Genomic DNA, 12,537 nt, shown 5'->3' on the forward strand with positions numbered 1-12,537 from the left:
TCCCATCTGATGAATTCAGAACTAGTAGCAGTAGGAACTGAAAGGTCCCAGTAAGGAGGATAGTGCCTAACACAGCCTCTGCAGTGAGCAACACACAACACCTATAGGGCATGAGATCTGTGGTCAAACACTGATGGACAGAGAAAGACTCCTGAATCAAGAGTTCAGCCCAAACAAGAGATAACAAAGAAAATATAACGAAGATGCTAATCCTCTGAAGAATAGAATAAACAAAAACTGGTTTGGGCATTGATAAGACTGAAAAATCTGATATCCCTCTTTCCTGAAAGTAGTGGCTGAGCTCAGAAGAATAAAAGAACCTGAAGCAAGGAAGAGCAATGGGACAATGAAAGCACAGTCAAGAGGACTCTTCTCAGAGAATTGTTAATAGCTGAGCCAACAGAAAACTAACACCCTTTAGAGTAAATGGGCATGTGTTGACCCTCTGTTCAAAAATCTTGACAGGAGAACAGTTAGGTGAATCATTCTAAAATTTTGATCCTGAGTGCAGAAACTATAGACACCACAGAGTAGTCTGACGGCCTGACTAGAGAAGCCCCAAGCCCACTGGGTTTGGCGACAGAGATATCAGAGCCTGGCTGAAAGAAGAGGAGGCAAAAGGCCAAGAGGCACAGTGACGCCAATGTACAACCGCTGGAGGAGAAGGGGAGAATTGGGAGATGAGTGCCAAATGTTGTTCTGATGATCTGGCACATCCATGGGCTCAGACAACTGCTGTTGAACACAGGCATTTTTCAAGCAATTTAAATTCTTCATAGTGCTTTAAGAAGCCTCTTAAAAATAGGTCCTAGTTTGCCACTAGGTCCTGGCAAAGCTGTTGTCCATAGCAATAGAGTCCTGGAGGCTGTAATTTATGGCTTGAATTGAAGAACAATCACAAAGGATGTCTTTTTTTTTTGTGTGTGTGTGTGTGAAATAATTGAGAATCACTATTTATATGCCAAGTAGGATTTTAAGAGCCAGGTGTTAATGCCTGGAGAAAATTGTATATGTCTCTTTGCAAACATGAGTGGTTCAAGCCACAAGTCAGTAAGAACAGCACACTCCATGAACAGATTTTATCAAGAGAAGGCAGGTGAGAAAAAAAAAAAAAAAAGTTAAAATATATAGAAATAAAACAGTAAAGGGCTGCTTAGACCCTGTTTAGGGCATAGCAGATAGATACAAATCTCCAGTTTCTGCTGTCACTGTAAAACAAGTGCCCAGCATGTAGCATGTTATGCAGTTTCATCTTTGTGGAGCAGGTGAACTCTGTAGCACATCACCTCATCCTGGTACTTACATAGTTCAGAGTTAGGAACTTGCTGCAGTGCTGCAGGGCTCAGTTTTCTGACTGATTTCCTCCACTGGGGCATGAGAACATGTGTTTTTAACCATCTGACAATACATTACCTGTGCTATCTGAACTCTCATGTTCTGGAAGAATAGATTTGCCCTTACAAATACTCCAATGACTGGCCTTCAACTGATGTTAAGATTAATTGCTCAAAAGCTGGAGTAGGTGTCTGCACACTACACCATGGTCATTCTATCATGAGTGCATCAGGCAACCGTTCCCTCAACACAAAAAAACTCTGTAAAATTATCTTACATTTGTAAATTGAAACAGAGAAAAGCAAAGGCCATGTTCCAAGAGCAGAAATGAGGACATGGTAAAAGCAATGACAGCTGGTAACTCAGCCTGTCCAGTAAACAGTGTGGCAGGTCTCCACAGGACCTTCAAGAGCCAGTACATAGATCTTTTTGATAATATTATACTATGGGATTAGTAAAGACAGAAAAAAAACTTTTTCACTTCAGTCATTTGTTAGATTTGACATTGCTACTGAAGGACACAGTCCTTTCAGATGCTGAACAAATGTGACTCCTACTGACTTAACATCAGTGGTTCAAAGGAGAACCTTCATCTGAAACACATATTTAGGTAAGAGAGGAAAAAAAAATCTAGTACTCCAGTTGCTCTAGCAGATTATGGGGGGATTTACAAATAAAACATGTTCTGAATGCTTGATGTCCATTTTGGCAGCTCTTAAATCTTTTTTCTTATTGAAAACTGCTGTTTGCTGCAGTCTATATAAAGGCTGGATTTTGCCATACAGGAGGCATTTCAATTTGTAAAAACATCTCAGAATATGGAATCAAAGCTCTGTAATTAGTTAAATTTCATAGGAAGTGCTAACATGTATTTCCTAAAGAGAAAATTAGTGTAGTAGCAAGTGTGTGTCACTTACCTAGTGTGAATTCACCTGCTTCATTTATGTGTCATTTGTCCTCATTTATTTTTAACAGCCTTCTTCAAACTAACACTTGACAAAAGGTAAAAGATGTGAGTGCAGTACACTGAGATGTGCACTTAGCTGAAATGAATAAAACATGTCAAGCAAAAAGTCTTCTTCAACTGTTTCTGGTGAAGCTGTTCCAAAATTCTTCTGGATTTTAACTTAAACTTTCTTACAATTTTGGAAAAATAATTTAGGCATGTAAGAGAATAAAGATATCCCAAGAACCATATGGGTATATACAGTTGTATTTAAGAGGCCAGTAATGTGATTTGTTTTCAATAGTGTTGCTAATCACCTAATCAAATGCCCATTCAAAGATCAGCAAACCAGTATCAGTCAAATCAGTGGACCTTATTCACTTACTAGCCTTCTTTATTTAAACAAAACAAGGGACATGTAACTTGCTGTTCTAATGAAGGGTTACAGACACAGACTGAAAAAGGCAAAGTAACCTGGAAGAGAGTGCATTTCTGAAATAAACTGCTGCTTTAACAAACCATTTCTTGAGATCGAGCTTGAAAAATAATAGGGCTATATATTCCACTTAAGTTTGAAAATTCAAAGCATCGTTAGCTAAAACAATATACAACTTAGTTTTTTTTAATGGGAATGATAGCTTTGAAGAGCATTGTTCATGAATATAATACATACATAATGCTGGGTTTAATATTTTATTTGAATGACGTTCAATGTTACGCAAAATAAATTTTTATGTTACATCCACTGTGACATCAACTAAAATGTGAACTAGTTTGCATAGGTTAGTACTTTGGGCAGCATGATGTTGCTCTAGTCCACCAAGGCTTAAATATTCACAGTGTAGAGGAAGAAACAGGAATTAAAGCATTTCTACTAAAATATATTTTAATAGCTGGTGTTAACTTTCTGCATAACAAAAGCCAAATTAAGATGATACATCATATGATCCAAGAGTAAGTATATCTGTCCTTTGAAAAACAATTGTTACCTTCAGAACTGTATACTCCCAAATACAATACAGTTTTACAAAATAACTAAAACTTTACACACTTGAAAGCAAACATAAGCCAAACTGCACAGCGGTTCATTTTTGCTTTTTATGTCACACTGCAAAAACCAACAGCTGAGAGGTTTTCCACATCATGCTAATCAATGTCAACACAGTCATTGCTGTCTTCCAATGGTCTAGCAATTTCTAATAGTACTATTAAATACACATGATTGAAATGCTACAGTATAGCTTATTTTCCCCCCTAAAATAATAATAATTAAACAAATGTCAACAACAACTGGATTACAACTTAAGTACAATATGCAAATTCTATTTATCAGACACAAGAAGCATATGAAATTTCTTTGAATATACTGTTGTAGTGCAGGCAGTTTAGGAAATATAGCTTTCAGGTTTTCCTTCAAAAGGAATGAAGGGGTTCCTATGGCATAAAGCTGGAGAAAATCACTAAAGCACTGCAAAATGGTTTGTTCTTCTACAGCTCACCAGTACTTTGCATTTGCCAGCACATCAGTTTGGAGATCTTTCAACAGCATCTTTTGTCTGTTGCAGTATATTATTTAAACATTTACTAACTAAAGCTTATTCTGTATTTTAAATGGAGTATTAATCAACATAATTAAAATCTAACATTTTATACCCTGTACCACTTTCTGCCAAAGACTTCCATATTTGTCATTTCTTTTTCATTGTACAAGATGACATGCCATCACTGTACAATAAAAACTAAAATTATTACCTTTCCCAAGTATTGGAGACCTTTCATATCCCCGAGGAACACTCAGTAGGGACACATTTGTCACAAATACAATCCATGGGAGGTGATTCTCTGTCAAATCCCAATCTGCTGAAGTGGTTTATGGTATGTCAAATGTAATCAAGAAAACCCTGTTTCATCAAGATTAAATGCTAATGTTCCATAATGAAAAATTACAAACTGCAGTATCTGTAAGTAGCTTTGTTTAGAAAATGAAGATTAGCCAGGCAAGAAAGAGTAATGAAAAGCAAGGCACCCATTTGTTCTTGTGTATATGTATGAATATGCTCTATGTAGTTTTCTATACTTATATTTAAATATATGTAAGAACAATAGCACATCATAATTTCTTTGTTTCTAAAATGCTTAACATGGGAATGTGTGAACTTCCAGCCTGAACTTTGGAACATCTTGGGAAATTTGTCTCCTTCAAAGTCTGTTCCTTTCCCCAGGGGAAAAAAAAAAAAAATGTTTACAGGAATAAAGTATAGTGAGGGAACAAGGCTGTGTTAAAAAGGAATATACATTTTTAAAGTGACAGGACAGCATACAACATCTGTATACAACATACAACATCACCCCTTCACACAACTGATGCTCCAACATATGCCTTGTGAAACCTGCACTTGTCCGAATTGGTTGTTGACCTATTCTCCCTACATTACAAATTTTAGATTTTATAAAACATTTTGAAAATTGCACTCTGGTAATATTGGGCCTTTGATAGCACTGCTTAGAACAAATTTTCCCAGTGAGAATAAATAAAGGCTGTTTTACATTAAAGATGATGAAACATGCCAAAAGAGCAAGAATTACTAAGCACATACAACATAAAAAACCTGACTACATAAATGAGTAACTTAAAACAGACCCTAATAATTCTGCTGACATACCATTTTCATCAGAAATACAATTCATATGCTTTGTTTTCTTGACCTTTTTTATTTTGCAAATTGCTTTAGGTGCTTTGCCAGGTTACTGAATATTCAAAATTCATAAAGGAAATTTTATTTCCATTGTTTAGCTCCACATAATCCTCCATTGAGATCAAATATTCATTTTCTGATTTACTTTTCACTATACATTCAAGACTGGAAGTCTGACGTAGGAAGAACACTGGTGTATTTATAGGTTGAGAGTTTCTTTTTTTGTAAATCACTAAAAATTGCAACTTCATGCAATTTATTTATTCCCTACTTTCTTTTCCAGTCAGTTTGTTAGCAAACTGACAACTAGCTTTTATTGTTGTCAGCATTACAGAGCTAATAGAGCAGCACAGCAGCAAGTGATATCCAATTCTGCCTCAGGCATCATCAGAAAAATTTGCCAGCCACCATAAAATGGGATTCCTCTCTCTGCTGTTGATGGCTGGTGATGAAAACCAATGCAGAGGAAGACTGCTTTTTTTTTTTAGAGAGCTTCTAGCTGAGCCTACCATATCAGCCTTTTGAAAAAGCCATTTGACTTGCAGAGCTAGCTAATTTAATGTGGAAGTCAACAGTAATGCATAAGGGTCTATTACAGCCCTCATTTTTCAAGAATTTTAAATGACAGCAATGTGACCCATACAGATTGCACATTTACAGAATCACATTCCTGGTTGTAAACCACATTTTTTGAAGTTAGATGCTCCTGGTCAGCTTTAGCCTTGAAATTAGGCAGTAGACAAGAAAGCAACACAATTCCACAGACTTTTTTTTTTTTAATGCAGTCATTCCATCCTCTGTTTGGCAGCCTGGAACCTGCCCTTTGTTAAGAACAGGGAAAGAAATGCATTAAGCTCTCCAGTTCCTAACGATATTCAGAAATAGAACTAGGAAGTGTTTGTACTGACAGATTTCAGTTGCAAATTTCAGATGTGATAGAGCGACATTGTCTTCTTTGTTGTTTAAAGACATACTATACTGCAGGCTTCCTTATTTTGTGAAATAAAAAAATATCAAATTATCCATAATCTCTACATTTAGTTCTACTTTTAAAATTTCAGACATAAAAGAATGCCAGTGTAGATTCAATATTCTGACAGCTATTCCAAAATTAAATTCTCTATCACATAGCTGAACACCAGAAGTTATACCATCAGCAAACACACTTTCTTCCTTACTCTTATATGCATCCTTATGAGTAAGTTCCCACATGGATCTTTTACTCTCTTTTCCTTCCCCCCAGAGTTTCACCCTGGGAGGGAACACGGCACGCTCCTGGCATTGCAATAAAGCTAAAGGAATTCCCTTGTGACTCAGGCCTGCTCAACTAGTCCCTCACAGGTCACCAATTATTTGATCTCTTTCTCTCAGCCTCACTGACAAAGACCTGGATCCTGTACTTCGGATCATAAGTTCATGGGCACCAAAGAGCACATGTGAAAGTTTGTCAGCAAAATATTGTTACTGTTTTCTACACATGGCTAACCTGAAGCGTGATGGAAGAGAATACGTTGGACTTTTGTTTGGTTAGTTTTACTTTCAGTGTCAGTTATGAAAAACAATAAATCAGTTAAAAAATATATATATTTCTCCTTCATTAATCATTTTGTAAGCATATAACTCACTGTTGAATCGCCAACATTTTTGAGGAAACAGAAGCAATAGGCCACTGAGCTGAAATGCACTACAATAACCAGAGCTCTTCTCCACCCTTCAATGGAGGTGCAAATATTTCTGCAGCAGGGGTAGGTGCATTAGCTCATCAGTAAAGCAGCCATTAAGCGAGTTACTTGTGAAAAGATGGAGGGTTGTGACTGCACACTTTGTGTGACTGCACAGCACTGGGGCCTCACACAGGCTATTTACAGCAGTACAGGGGAAAGTAAAGGAATATGAAGTATTGGTCATACATTTCCCTAGTGGAAATTTCTACTTAAATGCTAAGTAGTTTTAGAAAGAAACAGAAGAGCTGACTGTTTTTATACTCTAGATAGTCTCTGCAAGGAATTTGCTGTGGAAAAGATACTGAAGAACCATGAAGCCAGGCATGGACCTAACTGATGGACTGGGATGCAAGCAAAGCTGATAGAAGAGGTCACTGTTGTGATTAAAAGAAAATGGATAATCCAGAAAAAAACGTGGGCAAGGAAGAGTTGGCAAAGTGTTGCTGTCAAAACAGACCTTTCTTATTGTCAGGCTGTTGGGCAGTAGTGTTTTTTTGTTTGTTTGTTTTACAAATATATTACTTGTCATTATTTCAAATGATTGAATTTTCTACCCAACACTTTTATTAGAACACTAACGTCTCAAACATTAAACATCTCCTTAATAATCGGAAGATGTGATCAAATTCAGTGTGTTAACCTCTTTTGACTTCAGAGTGCCAGAAGAAATGAATCAATTTCATGGTTACTATAAAGAGAAATAACCTCTGAGATGTAGAGAGAAGCTATTTCCCCTTTACAGCTAATTGACCAAAATCTTTATAAGATTAGCAGCACCAGGCTTCGATATAAGTTTTGTGTTCCTTTTTTTTTTTTTTTTTTATAAAGGGAGCACTATTATAAGCAATGCTGTTTTCAAAGCTCTAAGCTTCTTGTTTATTTGTCTTTACTTTAAAAGACTCTAAATGAGAATGCAGACAGTTATAGCAGTGATAAAGTAATGAGCATGTGGTCTTAAAAGATTCTTCTGACTTTCTAAAAGGTTAGATTTTGAGTAAATCATAATAAACCTCAAAGAACTAGAGACAAAAGTTAGTTAACAAACTCAATATAATTTGCTGGAAGCATTCCTGTTTTCCCAGTTCTCTGAACAGTACCATACATCCAGCCATCATCAATTGGTTGCACATTGATGATATAGTCACCATCCCTGAAGGAAACTTCGTCTTCATCTTGAGCACTGTAGTCATACATAGCTCTGTATGTTCTCTGTTGAAGGAAAGAAAACAAGGTTGTAAAGTCTCTGGCCTAAGCAGAAATACTTTCTTTCTCATCTTTGCTCAGAAAAGAAGAGCTGTATTAAATATATATGTACATATATTTTAAAAATAAAATAAAATAAAATAAAATAAAATAAAATAAAATAAAATAAAATAAAATAAAATAAAATAAAATAAAATAAAATAAAATAAAATAAAATAAAATAAAATAAAAAGGAGCAAGGCAGAGAGAGAAATCATACAAGTTACCTGTTGAAAAGAAACAATATACTACCCCCTGCCCTGACAAACAGTCAATTAATCTAATCCCTTTTTCTGAGTACCAAAATAATTATTTTTTGTGAAACATCATTCAAAGTCTTCATACAAACAGATTTCAGACTATTCACTGTCTCTTGAAATATTCCAGCTGTTGTTTCCTGTATACACTGGTAACAGTTCATTATGTCCTGCCATAGCTAGCTGTGTTTCTGCAGCCCATTTGCATGATTCCCAAACAGCTTTTCCTACGTCTTCACTACAGAAAAGAAATGTGGTTTTCATCCAGTTCATTAGCTTTGCCTTCTCTTTGAAAGTCCTTCATCTCATTAGGATTTTACTCTGTGTTGGGTTTATATGGCAAGGTTTGGGCAGTGGGGGGCTGCAGGGGTGGCCTCTGTGAGACAAATCCAGAAACTGCCCCACATCAGATCAGAGCCAGCTCCAAAAGGGACCCGCCCCTGGCCAGAGCTGAGTCAATAACCAGTGTTGTTTGTGCCTCTGTGAGAGCAAATTTGAGGAAGGAGGAAAAAGAAAACCTTCTGCGCAAAAGCAGCTGGGAGAGCAAGCAGTGAGAACTAGTGCTGCAGACCCCAAGGTCGGTGCATCAGGAGGTGCTCCAGGCATGCAGCAGCAGTTCCCGTGGCCTGTGGAGAGGCCCCTGGTGGAGCAGGCTGTCCCCCTGCAGCCCATGGGTCCCACATGGAGCAGATCTCCATGCTGCAGCCTGTGGAGGAGCCCCCAGTGGAGCAGGTGGACGTGGCCTGGAGGAGGCCACATAAGAGCAGGCCCCGGGCCAGAGCTGCAGCCCGTGGAGAGGAGCCCCTGCAGAAGCAGGGGGGCTGGAGAGAGCTGCCATCCATGGGGGACCCATGCTGGAGCAGTTTGCTCCTGGGGGATGGACCCCGTGGTACGGAGCCGTGTGGGAGCAGTTCTTGAAGAGCTGCTGCCTCTGGGCAGCCCCCACAGAATCAATTTGGGAAGGACAGCATCCTGTGGGAGGGACCCCACATGGAGCTGTGTCATACAGGCTGACCACAGCTCCCATTCCCTGTTCCCCTGCACCACTCAGGGGGAGGAGGTAGAAGAGGGTAGATGGAAGAAGATGTTTTTAGTTTGCTTTTACTTTCCCACTGCTCTAGCCTGTTAGTAATAGGTAATGAAGTATATTAATCTCCCTATGTTCCGTCTGTTTTGCCTGTGACAATAATTGTTGAGTGATCTCCCTGTCCTTATCTCAACCCTTGAGTCTTTTCCATCATGTTTTCTCCCCTTTTCCCTTTGTGGAGGGGGAGTGAAAGAGCAGTTGTGGTGGAGTTCAGCAGCCCAGCTAGGTAAAACCACCACATACCCTAAATTAAGAATAATGAATACAACATTATCTAATGAAAACAAGACTCAAAAAGATTTCAAGAAGCCTACAATTTTATTTTATTTTTTTTCCGAATACTCACTTTTGCATATTCAGATAAAAGATTAACCTAAACAGAACAAGAAGGCCTGTCATTAGCTAAGGTAAATTATTCTACACTTCTGTCAGCTGTAGGCAAAGACTTCCATTTTCTTTCTAAATAGATAATGTATTTCCACTCAAAACTAACAAAATGCTACCATTTACTGGTATTCAAAGTGGCTTTTCTAACCCATTGGAAACCCTTCCTTTCTTAATAGCAGAACAAAACTTTTTAAATTTCCAAGAGTGCTTTCTTTCCCATGTATCTAGACAGAATTCAAGAGTAATTCAAGCATCACCGATAATAACCAACTTGCCCTATAAGCTCCTTCTTGTATGTCATCATATATGCTGGTTTGTTTGTTTGTTTCTGGCAAAGTGATTTAAAGAGTAAAATGTTTAAAAAGAAAAAAAAAAAAAAAAAAGAAAAAAGAAAGTTAGTGTTTGAGTTAATGTCTAGTACAACTGTACAAATCTTTTAAGAGAGAGCAAGGTTTGGTCTTCTTCCTACCTGAGGAAAATAACTCTGGATTAATTTTAGTTCGATCTCATATATGTGTATTTTGAGTTTGGTTTTTTTTTTTAATGAAATCATCTCCAGAAACAACGGAAATACCCATAAATGACACAGTGAGTCATTTATCACACTTAGGTCATTTGGGGTTATTTAACCCAAACACAACAAGACAACTCATTATAACTGCTTCCATGCTAGAAAATACCCTTTAGGTCTCAATTCTGGCTTTATGATTGGTAAAACAGATTAAACACTAGAGAAATCAACTTTTGGTTAAACACTGTAGACCACTTCCTTGCCTGACAAGCCTACTCTATAAATACATTTCTATCTTACTCTGTACAACTGTTCGTTGCTATGCCTTGTAATATTGCTGCCCTACAGCCTATGACCAAGACAGACCTTAAGCCTGAGTTATGTGGTTTCTTGGTAGTTCTTTCATATCTTCCAAGGGTTCATGTAAGATGATGAAAGAAAGCACCATTGCATATGCAATGCATCAAAGGAAACAGTTGGAGGGTTCTATCACCACTAAAAATTCCTTAAAGATTCACAAACCAGAAAACTAGTGGTCAGAAACCCTAGGGAATGGTCTCTGCCTTTGAGAACCTTATTTTTTTCCAACTATTTCCACTGATCTCTCCACTGAGCCTTGAAATTAACTCCAAAAACAGTGAAAGATACGCTATTATAATGAGCTCAGCAGCAGTTAGTCCTTTAAGCAGTTTGTTTCCAAAAAAAAAGAATTCATTTAATATAAATGGTAATAAGTCCATGCCTGGCATAAGCCAAGGAATGGATTTTCCCCTGAGCCATGCTTATATGCCTCCTTTGAATGAAGGAAGACTGGAGAAGAGGTTAAATGTATTATTAGGCTAACATATATTGGAAGAAAACTAAGAAGTTTTTGCTCAACCAGAAGAATGCTCAGTCATCCTTAGAACATCGTGGTACATACTACTGCTGTCTCCTTTATGGTGGCAAAGTTGTGGAGTTGAGCTGGCAATTTCAAACTTAAAAAAAAAAAAAAAAAAAAAAAAAAAAATTATTAGGGCCCTAAATGCTGCCGTGGAACCTAAATTTATGGCCTTAACACCTAATTAGGTGCTAAATGGCTGTCAGGAGAAATCTCCATAATAATCCCGTTAGCTTTTAATGCCTAATTATCACTTCAGAATGTAGTCTGGGCTATATAATTGAGAATTACAATGCTTAAAGGACTCAAAGCACGGATTTTTAAAATGTATTTTAGTGAATCATTCCTCTGTCAGTAGTGAGTTTAGCAGGTCTGAGAGCACAAGAGGGTATAAGAAAAGGTTGGGGGTTTGTAAAACAGTCAAATATGCCCTTACTTCCTACTTCCTCAAAGGTCTATCTTGTATCTACTGCTTAGAAAAGAGCAGTAAGCCTTGTGCATATGAAGTACCAAAGTTGAGCTGTCATATTCCCAGCTCCTCAGCCAGATGTGAGCTGACAGATGCATATTTCCAGTTCATCCATCAGTTTATGCTTATCCTCTGGATCTGTCCTTGCAAGGAGAAGTACCTGTTGCAGCATCCTTCACATAGAGCAGCTATCAAAGAAAGCCAACTTGCAACCTGGGTTTTGTTTTCCTAACACTTTTAGCTACATAAGGGCTTCAGAACACCCTGTTATTTTCCAAAGAGGCCAACAAAGCCTGTACAAAGCCTTCAGAGGGCTGTTATAAAATATCCTGTATACTGAGCAACAGTTTAACCCAGACCATTATGCTTATAGGAAGTCAGCAAAAGCTAAGAATCAGAAATAATGCAATTAATTCAGAAAAAAAAAAAAAAAATCTACTCAAAAACTGTGTTAAGATCATGCCTGATACAAAACACAGTTCAAAATTAAGTAGACAATAAATAAAACAAATAGAAATTAGAAGCTTTCTATTTCCCACTATAGGAAATTAGTAGGTACGATTGTAATATAATTATGTCTTCTGGAGACCCTGATTTGTTAACAATGCAACAAATGGTCTGAAAGGAGCAGGTTTTACTACAGCAGCTACCTCTTTAGTCATCCCCACCCTAATATATCCCATGAGGTCCTAATCATTCTCACCCTGGAGAAGTTCCAGCCAAACTGAGACACTGATGTGTGACCGTCACTTTCATTGCTTTTAGACAAGTTTCAGAATCCACCTGTGCTCTGAAACCAGTATTCAGGCTGTCACTTCTTTCCCTCCAGTCTCTTCCCCCTCTTATTTTTTTCTCTTTTTTCTTTCTTCCCTCAGGGTGGCTTATCCAGACCATGCTGCATCTCTGGCAGTACTGCTACAAGCCCAAGACCAACCAGTAAACTGAAAGAAATGAACCTAACACTGCGCAAGTCTATCAGATCTCTAAGGACACATCCACACTG

At 37.7% G+C, this 12,537-nt stretch overlaps 1 protein-coding gene across 5 annotated transcripts in view; it reads right to left on the reverse strand.

The window, feature by feature from the left end:
* Positions 1-2,958: 2,958 nt before the first annotated feature.
* Positions 2,959-12,537, reverse strand: part of NEBL (nebulette) — a 255,414-nt gene continuing 245,835 nt past the window's right edge. For all 5 annotated transcript variants that reach the window (XM_027450658.3, XM_072033688.1, XM_072033686.1 and 2 more), the window contains one exon: positions 2,959-7,910. In XM_027450658.3, coding sequence (XP_027306459.1) covers positions 7,734-7,910 — 177 coding nt within the window. In that variant the 3' untranslated portion in view covers positions 2,959-7,733. The remainder of the gene's footprint in view (positions 7,911-12,537) is intronic.

The sequence above is a fragment of the Anas platyrhynchos genome, chromosome 2 (assembly GCF_047663525.1).
Source record: "Anas platyrhynchos isolate ZD024472 breed Pekin duck chromosome 2, IASCAAS_PekinDuck_T2T, whole genome shotgun sequence".
Classification (NCBI taxonomy): domain Eukaryota; kingdom Metazoa; phylum Chordata; class Aves; order Anseriformes; family Anatidae; genus Anas; species Anas platyrhynchos.